Source organism: Haliotis cracherodii, unplaced genomic scaffold (genome assembly GCF_022045235.1).
Source record: "Haliotis cracherodii isolate W230 unplaced genomic scaffold, xgHalCrac1.p SCAF_17, whole genome shotgun sequence".
NCBI classification, from domain to species: domain Eukaryota; kingdom Metazoa; phylum Mollusca; class Gastropoda; order Lepetellida; family Haliotidae; genus Haliotis; species Haliotis cracherodii.
Genome location: NW_027266272.1, coordinates 16836783 through 16849122, shown reverse-complemented (window position 1 = coordinate 16849122; position 12340 = coordinate 16836783). Strand labels below are relative to the sequence as shown.

Genomic DNA, 12340 nt, shown 5'->3' with positions numbered 1-12340 from the left:
CTGACCCCTAGCCAAAAATGTGACTCAATATCAATGCGACTTCCCCAACCACAACCCAGTGGACTGATACAGACCCTTACCTGAATCCAATCACACAACCAATAGCACAGCTTATTGGCGCTCAGTAGATCACTTCCGTGAAAACAATAAACAGTGTTTTCCTAAAAACAACACACAGTTTATATGCTTATTCTTTTGACTGAAATTTAGGAAGTTCAAAGATTGAAATGCGGGGAAGGTGTCAACAAACTTGAAGGCAGATGACAAGACAACGGCTGTAGATCTCAGGAGTGTGGTGAAGCCTATCGGTGCGCTTTGGGTCGTATCGGCCTTTTCGAAGTGTTGTGTGGTCTGCGTCTGTCTGGACTGCTGGAGTGGTCAATGATGACTTGTTTGACATCAGTGGGTAGAACTCTTGACCCAAACAGTGATAACTCACTGGATGTCTATTGTTTTTTTTTTGTAACACTTGTTACAACTGCTGCTGTTTGTTTTTATCTTCAAGTTGGTATTTCTGCTATCCAAAGTGTGCAGTGAGGCCGTCTTATTGTTGAGAGTCATTTTGGAGACATAAATGTGAAGTTTCATAAATGCGAAAAAAGACCCCTCGCATTTTTCGAATTTAATTCACGTTAGCGGTAATTTCAATATTTACAGTATACAGTTATTTGAAAAAAATCATGGGGAGAAGTTTGGTAATCTTTAGTTTCTTTTGAGTAGTTTACATAGTAGGACAGCATTCCCCGTTACAGTTACAGAAAGGAAAAACACATAAATTCAGAGAGATTATTTATTGTTCTATACTGCAATGATAAACAGCACATATATATTATGACATATTCATGAAATACACATATTTGTTAATAACAAAAGAAACAAACAATGAAAATTTTTAAATCATCAGGTAAAGAAAGAGAAAAGTCTAAATTTGTCCTCTTCTATGAAATGGTTAACCATCTATGTTTTTATTAATACAAGCAAGTATATAGTCTAAGAAATCAAGATGAACTACAAACAATTCGATGCACTACAAACTCTTACCTAAACTCCTTTTTTGAAAACGGTCAAACTTTGCAAAAACCAAGAGGAATTCATCAATCTGAATACCGTCAAAGAATTCAAATATTTATTAAACCCAAAAATGTCACTATGTTAAAATTTGACCTGAACATCAGATCTAGAATATGTCAAATTGGACATTGTTACCAGTACTTTTGATTCAGCTGTAGTTTTCTAAATGCAGTCAAACTTAATTAATTATGCATCAATGTAACATTTATCACATGTATATATTAAAAATAAAATGAATGTATTTGATTATAAGCATTTGTTTTAAACCAGTAGGACTTGTTTGCCGATTTGGTCATGATTCAACCACATTACAACTCCAGGCAAGGACATCTCAAGGTCAGTGACACAAATTTTTCATGGTTTATTTTATATTTCAATAGGTAAAGATCAGTGATAGCATACAGGTCTAAGAGCCAAAATTTGTAAAATTACCTCAAGAAATTGCAAATATCATTTTTGTAAAACAGAGGTTGGTGGTATTGTTATCAACTGGAAGCATATTGACGGCAGTTCAGAATAAATAGTCTTTGGTAAGGAGCTTATCAGCACTTGTTATATCTTCAGCATAAACAATGTAAACATAAAACATCAATGCAAGACAATAACCAGTCTCCATTATCTGCCAAAACGACTCCACTGGGCCAAAAAGCCAATATAACGGTGAAAACCACCCAAAACCAGTGTTTGCAAAAAGGGTAACCATGTAAGGAACAGTTAATATTGTTCCAAACTATAATGGAAAACAATGGATATTAAGGAGGGTAGTTTATTTCATTGGTCTACCGGTGTATATTGCTCGTATTCATTTTTAATACCCCCTGGTCTTGTGTACGTTATGTGGTCAGAAATCTCCCACACTGGTGCATGACAAGTCAACAGCCCGTCTCTGTGGTGACACATTTGAATCATGCTAACACCAATCAGAACACGCATGGGATTAGTCGGATTTCTAAGTACTACAGTGTCATTCTGAACCCCAGACACTACAGGAGGCTGCAGGAAGCACTTGACGCTAATGGGGGCACTCAATATATGCTGTTGTCCTTTGTAATAAAATCCTGAAATGTGTGCCATGATTCACAATAATAAAAGTGACAAATCCAGAGTCTTTTGTACGATTCCGACCACTTCATGAGCAAGTGTTTATGAATCACTATCAAATGGTGACGATGACAAAACCAGAGTCTTTTGTACGATTCCGACCACATCATGAGCATGTGTTTATGAATCACTATCAAATAGTGACGATACAAGGTGTTCGCAAAAAGGTTGGCGTATCCTGCCCAACAATGTGACTGACCCCTAGTGACCTTGACCTTCACCCAAAAGGTGATGCGATCAAGATGTATAAAATATTTCTGAAATTTGATATTCAAATTGACCAATATATATATAAGAAAATAAGAAAATGATAAGGTGTCAACAGTTTATCAACAAAAAATTGAGAATAATTGGTCAATTTACCTTTGAAAAGGTGAAAACACTTTATTGGCATACACATGACAAGAATTGATATCTTTTAACAACATAAAGAGATTATATTGACAAATATATGACAAGAAAAGATGAATGCTGTCTTTTGACAAAGTGAAAATACGTTGTTGACAGACCCCTGAAGATCCGGGTTAGAATAGGTCTTCAGCAACCCATGCTTGCCTAAAAGGCGACTATGCATGTCGTAAGAGGCGACTAACAGGATCGGGTGGTCAGACTCGCTGACTTGGTTGATACATGTTATCGTACCCCAATTTTGTGGATCGATGCTCATGATGTCAATCACTGGACTGTCCGGTCCAGATTCGATTATTTACAGACTGCCGTCATATAGCTGGAATATTGCTGAGTGCGGCGTTAAACAACAAACAAACAAACCTCGTTGACAACAATATTGTTAATAAGGCAGTAGAGAATATTTGTGCATTAAGATTGTTTACTGGAACAAGGCCCTGTTATGCATATGACTGGCATTATAATGACATGTTGTGAATCACTCCTCAAAACCCCTTGGAACATAATACTAACATAAAGATGCAACACTGACAAGAACTGATCCATGCATTATGCCTGTGCAGCTGTATGGCAAACACCGAAGGCATATACCGAAGGCACACACGAAGGCATACGCCGAAGGCATATAGTTATTACTTTGCTTTGACGTCTATCACATGACATCCATTCACATCTTCCAACTGTTTTGAGCTGAAGACAATGGCAATCTCTCGTTTTCCTTTCTTCCTTGGAGTCAGATCCACTGACGTCATAAATGTCTGCTTCGGACCAACGGTACTGAAAGAAAAAGATATTAAATATTAACATTGACTGTAGTTTCCTAGATTCTGACAGGGGAGACAACCCCGAAGTGGAACACTTGTGGAAAAAGAGGTGATGGAATCACTGAGAGAAGAGGAGTGTTTGTGCCTTGACGCCTTCCTCTCAACCGGCGTAGACGCTGTTGTTCTATGTGCTTGTCACCTGAGCATTATGCTCTAACCCAGCTGTGAACCTGACCAACACAAGGTGAGGTCACCTGAGCATTATGCTCTAACCCAGCTGTGAACCTGACCAACACAAGGTGAGGTCACCTGAGCATTATGCTCTAACCCAGCTGTTCCCAGCTGCAGCTATGAACCTGACCAACACAAGGTGAGGTCACCTGAGCATTATGCTCTAACCCAGCTGTTCCCAGCTGCAGCTGTGAACCTGACCAACACAAGGTGAGGTCACCTGAGTATTATGCTCTAACCCAGCTGTTTCCACCTGCAGCTGTGAACCTGACCAACACAAGGTGAGGTGGGGTTGAACATCGCATTCAAGATTATTGCACTTATATAGGGACATACATGTGTGTGTGACTGTGTGTGCGTGTGTGTGTATCTCTCTCTGTGTGTATGTGTTGGTGTGTGTGTGCTGTCTGTGTGTGTCTCTCTTTCTGTGCATGTGTGTGTGTCTGTGTGTGTGTCTCTCTGTGTCTGCATGTGTTGGTGTGTGTGTGTGCGTCAAAGTGCGTGTGTTGGTGGTGAGTGTCCGTGTGCATGTGTTGGTGTCTGTGTGCATGTGTTTATGTGTGTGTGTGCTGAGCCGCACACAGGGTAACAACAAGTACCATCTTTCAATGCTATTTGGAATGATGCGCCTGGTGAGCGAACCCTCTGCACTCAAGGCAAATGCTCTATCCATTAGACCGAGGAGGCAGTCTTACCAACATTAGGCCACAGAGGCAGAAACCTTTTAGAGGAGTAAGACAAAGCAAAACATGTCCATCTCCCTCAATCCAAAGATGTATATACGTCCGTGCTCAATCCAACATTGAAGAGAGGAAGGTGCCTAGTGTTGTAAGTATTTGTGAAGCAAACGTATCCTGAACAAAGTTTTTCTATGAACAACTTACTCTTGTTTGATTTTGAGAGGTTTCTGGAGGCCAGGGCCATCTATCTGGATCGCACATCCTGTCAGTGTCTGCGCCAAAGGGTTGGTGAAGGAAATCTCCACAGCCATCTTCGTCCCTACCTTCCCCTGTTTAGGGGCCTACAAAGAACCAAGTTGTTAATTTAAAAACCTGATGGAACAAATATAATTGAATGAGTGAGTGACTGAGCCGGTTTAATGCCTGATAACAGTATTCCAGTTATATCATGGAGTGTCAGCTTGATGTTGTAGGAAAGTCCGAAGTGATGCAGGGTCTCAGATGTTTACCACTTTGGTGAAACCCCTAAGGTCGGGTATAAAACCAGAAGACAAAATAAAAAATAATGCCACTGTGTAGCCCCCCCCCCCCCCCACCCCCCCCACCCCCCACCCACCCACCCCTGGGCACATATAGTATTGCATACACTCCAATTGGATAAGTAATAACTTTAGACATCTGTTGTTGACTTTAATATTTTAAGTATCAAACATTCACATTTTGTGCAACAACAACAACAAACTACAGACTATATACCACAAATAATTACCTGTCTGGGCAATCGTAAAGCACAAAGTTAAGGGGACGCTGTGAAGTTCATTAACACAAGTAATATTTGTTTGTTGTTTAATGTGGCTCTAGGCAATATCAGTGCCATACGATGGCAGACAGTTAATAATCAAGTCTGGACAAGATGATCCATGCATGTCGGTACACTGACATTGCACTCAACCATTTGTCATAGATGTATTCAAATGACATAACCAATCCATGCATGAGGTAGGTATCTGTGAAAAAAGGCATCTTAATGAAAATGGCAACCATATGTTTTGAATGACCTTCACTGTAACCTTGACCTTATACATAGGTCACTCACATTTTTTTCAGACCTGGGCCCTGGCCTGTAGATGCCATGTACAAAGTTTTATTGACCTACTTAACATTCCAAAGGACAATCCAGAATACAAACCAGATATGATGTCCCTTGCTGGGAATAAATATAATGACAGAAAAATAGCATATGCTACTCACTGAAAGTAGGGCACAGTGACCCATAACTTATATCATTAGATCATCATCACATTGTGTGTCACCCGTGAAGATCCGAGGTAGAATGGGTCTTCAGCAACCCATGCTTGCCGTAAAAGGCGACTATGCTTGTCGTGAGAGGCGACTGACAGGATTGGGGGCCAGGGTCGCTGACTTGGTTGATGTATGTCATCATATCCCAAATGTGTAGATGGATGCTCATGATGTCAATCACTGGATTGTCTGGTCCAGACTTGATTATTCACCTACTTCCATCATACAGCTGAAATATTTCTGAGTGCAGCGACAAACAGAGAAACAAACAAAAACAGAGAAACAAACACATTGAGTATAGCATGCAAAGGACAGACTACCTTGATTTCCAGGTGGGGTTTACGGAGTCTGAAGTCACACATGTTGGTAAAGGCCTGCCCCGTCTCCAGCACACGGGCCATACAAGTCAGCTGGAGCATGCACATGTCCTTCAGCTTGTCTTGGTAGTCCTCAACTTGCACGGTCATCTTCATCTCAGTACCTGCAATTGGTCACAATACGAGCGACTGCTGTTAACAGTATTCCAGTTATATCACGGCGTGTCAGTTTAGTGTGGGAGGAAAACCTGAAGTGATGCAGGTTTCAGAGGTTAAGCACTTCGGTGAAACCCACGAGCACGGGTATGGTGCTGACAAACCTAGAAACATAATCGGAGCGAACCGGGATTCGAACCCACAATCATAGGTTTCTGGCGTGCCCAAGGGACGCAACTCTGCACAGCAAATCATGGTGCCTTAGACAACTGGGCCACCATGCCCCTGGTCTCAATACAAATTGTTTGATAGGCATTACTTGGAGTGAGTGAGTATGGTTTTATTGTTTTTGGCAAGATTCCAGCAATAATCGTGTCGAGGGGCACCAGAAGTGGGCTTCACACATTGTACCCATGTGGCGAATCAAACCTGTGTCCTCAGTGTGATGAGCGAACGCTTTAACCATGAGGCTATCCCACCACCCCACCCCACCCTCACTGTGAAGTTGTGGCAGTGGTACATGCTAGGGCGGTTACGATTCACTCGCGTATTCAGTGAATCGAACCATATCCATTCATGAATTGAATTCGTTATTCGTGACCAATAGAATCGAATATTCATGAATTTGCAGTCATGTTCATTTACATACCTTGTATCTAAAAATATCCATAAAAACATATTATATCCACAGATTTCTTGAAAGACAACACTCTTATAACATTTAATTTGACAGTAACGTGGTCACCGTTCATTGTTGCATTTGAGCAGATACTAGTACCTGGATAAGTGCAGTATATAAATGTATGATATGTTGATATTTAACAAACCATGTCAAATAATTTGTGTTATTGTTTCACTGAATATAACAAGTAATACATCAACAGCTGATTTTTTTTTTTATTTGTGAATTAATATTCGTATTCGTTACTCTATATTCATGATACTAATCGCAGTGGATTCGTCGCAGCCCTAGTATATGCCCAGCCTTAAGGAATACCATCAGCCACAGGACCATGGCCTTGTCTATAATTTTTTGGCGACTTTTTTTATTTTTATTGTTACATGGTCCTGTGTGTGCATCAGCACATTCTTGAAGAACAGAACCTATCACTCATCAGCAAATCTCTCAGAAAAATGTGGATATAACGGAACCACAATCTAAGTGCAGTAATGACGATTTGATGAAAACAATAGTGAAGGCAGATATCAAAACAGTGAAAGACAGATTTCCTCAACTCAACACAAGCGTTGACAACATGGCAGTTCATGAAAGTGAGGAGATCCTAAATTTGAGATCGGAACTTCAAGAAAAAAATAAGATGGCAGAAACACAATCGACAATGCTGAATCCCGATGTAGAAGAAACAACCTTTCAATGCTCAGCACTGGATAACAATGAACACACAATGCCATTTAGAAAGCGGTCAAATATATTTTACAAGTGTTATATTTGGGATAACACTTTCTTAGTAAAGTGGGGGGCACAGGTGGCCCAGTCGTCTGAGGAGCTGTGATTCGCTGTGCAGAGTTGCCTGTGGGTTCGAATCCAGGTTCACCCCGATTATGTTTCTAGGTTTGTCAGCAGCATACCCATGCTCGTGGGTTTGAGAGGGGAGGGAGAGATTCGAACCCACACAGCCAGAGTCAGGCACCTAATCGTAACTTGTTACAACTGCTGCTCAATAAACCGTGTCTGTTTTTATATTCAAGTTGGCATTTCCGCTATCCAAAATGTGCAGTGAGGCCGTCCTATTGTTGATAGTCATTTTGGAGACATAAATGCAAAGATTCATTAATGCGAACAAGGACCACACTCATTTTTCGCATTTAATTCATGCTAATTTCAAGATTTACAGTATCTAGATTTTATGATGCTATTGGGCCGGGGGGCTGAACAAATTCCATAATCGCAACAATTAAATTTGATGCAAAAACAGTAGCCCTTTGTCGTAACTAAAAATATAAATGTATCAAACAATTGAACATCGACATTTTTAATCTTTCCTTGTGACATTATTTCACTTTCAGAATAGATGATGTCTAAAGACACCACTGACATATTACAAAGATTAAAACAAAACAACAAACATTTTAGAAAAAGCATACTTACAGCTCTCAGGTTTGAGGACTTCATCAAATTTCTGTGACTTGATGCGATGTGCAGACACACCGGTGTAGTACATTGTCCGTGCTGCCATAAATATCTTAAGAGTTCTTTCCGACTTGCTGTTGTTCTTGATTCTAAGGATGACATCAAATCCTTGGCCAACAAAGGCATCCTCACTATGATCAAATTCAAATTGCACATCCTGTGATAAAAAAAGAAAGTTTCAATAAGTTGGTTGGTTGGCTTGTTGTTTTGCTTGTTTAACGCCGCACTCAGCAATATTACAGTTATAAATATGATGGCGGTCTGTAAATAATCGAGTCTGGACCAGACAATCCAGTGATTAATATCATCAGCATCGGTCCATGCAATTGGATGACATGCATCAACCAAGTCAGCTAGTCTGACCACCCGATACCGTTAGTTGCCTTTTACGACAAGCATCGTTACCTTTTAAGGCAAGCATGGGTTGCTAAAGACCTATTCTACCCCAGGATCTTCAGGGATTCAGTTTCAATAAGATGAGAATTAATTTGGGCATTAAATCCAACATAAATTGTGCCATAAGACTCCATAGCTCACCTTAACATTTCTGGAATAGCTCACCTTAACATGTCTGGAATATGATATTTATAATGATACATGTAGCGATTGTTGAGCCTAGCAACTGAGAGCCATTGGTAAAAATGATATTTTTTTTCCCTCCCTCTCTACAATGCGGTATGTATAGCTTAATCTCACCTGACATTAAAATACTAGCTTCTGATTGGTTAAAGAGCCCGCAATTATTTTTGTGTAGCCTGCTCATGTTGCCCGATGAGAAATCAATCGGAACACATGCTATATAACATGCTTATCTCAGATAAGTATCGTTAAGCTAAAACAAACCGATGTTTATCCAAATGTTTTGGTAAAGGGAAGTAATTTGGTTTGAGTCGTCTGCTAGATGTCAAAATGGCTGAATCGAAGCATTTTACTGAGAAGCTTTGGAAATTAAGTTGTTGTGGAAATTATAAAAACATTAATATATAGAAGTAATCGTCCAGTGACCTAAAACCTTGCATACATCTATATGTCTGCCCTTACCATGCATTGAATGTCTGAGGAAGTAACCTCGGTCAAGGTCACATTAGAAATACAGCGCCTCTGATTGGCTCAAACACACATACTTTCAGGTCAGATTGACATTTGTTAATCAAACAGTCGTCTTTACACAGGCTCTGGTCTATCTTGCCTCGACGCCGTAATGGGTTCCTTACTCCCTTTTTAGTGAATAGCCTAATCCATTGATAAAAGAAAAGATAGTATTATGTTCACAATGTGAGAGTTCATTCAATGATTAGGGAGAGCTGGAATATTTATCAGCTTAATCTTCTCTATATGCCAAAAGTCTAACTGCAACAGGTGTTACTTACAGAACAAATACAGTGGCCCAGGGTACAGAGTGTTTTGGGTGTAGCCTCTATCCCTGATAGATGCCTAGACTTGCACATGTTTCCAAGGCAATAATTATTAGTTTAAATCATAATTACTTGATTATGTAACTAATAAGAATTAGTTGTCCCTATAAGAGACTGGAGTCCTTCTAGACTTGCCTATTAGGAGAATAGAATTACTACACATCCATGGACTTTTCTTTCAGTACAGCCTTGGAGCAAGGCTAATAGATGCATGAAATGTTATCAAAAACACTCAAACCACCTGGATGACTTGGCTGATTGCAACAATGAACAAACATCATATTTGCTGATGTACACATATTAGTGTCTTGTCCAAAAAAATCCTTACAATTATTTAACTACACCCCAACATTCTTTGACATTAAACCACATCAACTGTGTTTAGGAATGTAGAGAAATAAAACTTTGCAATAATGAGGATATACGATAAAGCGTTCAAAGTAAATATGTGCATTTATGACCTTCAGGTTGTTGACTGAGAAAGTGATACTATTGTTATCTGGGGAACTGCGACTGGAGATAAGTCCTGTTTATACAATGGGCAAGTCAACATGCCAAATAACAAACACATTTATGAGCCAGATTAGTTTCAAACCCCACCTGCAAAAAGAATAAAATACTTTGCTGTTTTGACAATGATTCTGGGAAAATATACATATTCCTTTTTCTTTCCTTCCTAATGCCAACACCACTTTATAGTTTCAGTGGAAATGTAAGCTTAATACTGCATCCTTTGATACTTGTGTTTGTCTCTCAGGCAAAGAAAAACACACATACAAAAGCAAAGCACATATTGTTTGCATTTTCTCATGTCAAATTAATAGCAAAACTGCTTTAGTAAGGTGAGGTGAAGTGACAGTGTTATTAAGATAATTGCACTTATATAGCCACATTTGTAGTGACAGTGTTATTAAGACAATTGCACTTATATAGTGACACGTGTGTGTGTGTGTGTGTGTGTGTGTGTGTGTGTGTGTGTGTGTGTGTGTGTGTGTGTGTGTGTGTGTGTGTGTGTGTTTGTGTGTGTGTGTGTGTCTTGTACTGGTCTGGACTGATGCTGATTGATAGTGCTAGCACACTGAAATACCATGCCGCAGTTAGACATGAGTACCCCACTCAGACACAGTATACTGACTCCGAGCCGACCAGTCCTTGTTTTAGCCCTTTAATGCCAACCGCCAGACAGGGTAACAACAAGTACCATCTTTTAACGCTGTTTAGTATGACGCGGCCGGGGATCGAACCCCGGACCTTCTGCTCTACCACTGGACCACAGAGGCGGTCGTTCTTGTAAGGAAGGTGCATAATAAGTACCCATTGGGATCCACATGTCATAAAAAAAATAACAACATGACTTCCATAAATATCTGCAGAAAAAGGTGTTTTAATGAAAATGACAAACATACTGTACCAATGACCTTGACTGTGACCTTGACCTTATATGAAGGTCACTAAAGACCTTTTCAGATCTGGGTGCTGCCTTAATGAAGACATGTACCAAATTTAATTGCCCCGAGTAAATCCTTCTCAAAATAAACCTTCCACAGTCTATGACTTTGAGGATGACCTTGACCCTTGACCCTTGACATGCATTATCAATGTCTCAAAAGTATTTCTCAGTGCTAAAAACATGATAAAGAAAAAATAAATGACATCATTTCTCTGAGAATCTGTGACAGCAATAAAATTCAGACCAATCTTTAAAGCAACCCAATTAAAGGGGCTGCTTATAATAGAAGACTCCTTCCTTTGAGTCGATGGTTTGATCGCCAGCCACATCATATGTTAAAACATGGTACTTGTTACCCTGCCCGACACTCCTCATTAAGGGGCTAAAACAAGGATTGGTCAGCTCGGAGTCAGGATACTGTGTGTTTGAGCGGGGTATCCATGCTGAACTTGACATAGTATCTTAGTGGGCACGCACGCACGCAGACAGGCACGCAGGCATGCACGCAGGCATGCACGCAGGCAGGCACACAGGCAGGCAGGCACGCAGCCACGCAGGCACACACGCACGCACACAGACAGGCAGGCAGGCACACAGGCAGGCAGGCACACAGGCAGGCAGGCACACACGCACGCACACAGGCACGCAGGCAGGCACACAGGCAGGCAGGCACGCAGCCACGCAGGCACACACGCACACACACACGCACGCACGCATGCACGCACGCACCCACCCACTAAACACCATTAAACCCCCCTTCACCTCACCACAATGACAGACATTTTGCATAAGTAAGTTTAAATGACTTTACCTCAGTTCCTTTTGCATAGATGTCCTGGCGGCAGGACCCGACCTGGTTGGCTTTCAACACTGCCACCCTCTCCTCATCACTGCCTGTACAAAGAACAAGCGTATACTGTATATGACCGCGGATAAGCCGACCCCGTAGATAAGCCGAGGTGTTAACTTGACCATTGAAATACGAAAGAAAATGATATGACCCGCAGATAAGCCGAATCAGGAATTGAAAGACAAAAAACACTGCGAAGTCGGACTGCAAGACATGTGCTGGTACTCGCAGATATTAAAAAATATAAGATGAAAAATGTTGTAATTATATTGAAAAAGTCATTATTATTTCTAATAAAGATTTAACAAACTTTCATAATGTGGGAAGCTACAGAATCTTTTTTCTGGTCCTCAAAATTCGGCTTATACGCTGTAATATACGGTAGTCGACAAGGTCATCTATATCCCCCGCCCATTTTAACACATTATGGTCCCAAACCAGGT

General features: G+C 40.5%; 1 protein-coding gene across 2 annotated transcripts in view; it reads right to left on the bottom strand.

Annotated features, from left to right (window-relative positions):
* Positions 1-1992: 1992 nt before the first annotated feature.
* LOC139464920 (annulin-like) overlaps positions 1993-12340 on the bottom strand; it is a 46229-nt gene continuing 35881 nt past the window's right edge. For both annotated transcript variants that reach the window (XM_071246520.1, XM_071246521.1), the window contains 5 exons: positions 11859-11941; positions 8141-8339; positions 5878-6038; positions 4460-4596; positions 1993-3357 (listed from right to left, as the gene is read on the bottom strand). In XM_071246520.1, coding sequence (XP_071102621.1) covers positions 3213-3357; positions 4460-4596; positions 5878-6038; positions 8141-8339; positions 11859-11941 — 725 coding nt within the window. In that variant the 3' untranslated portion in view covers positions 1993-3212. The remainder of the gene's footprint in view (positions 3358-4459; positions 4597-5877; positions 6039-8140; positions 8340-11858; positions 11942-12340) is intronic.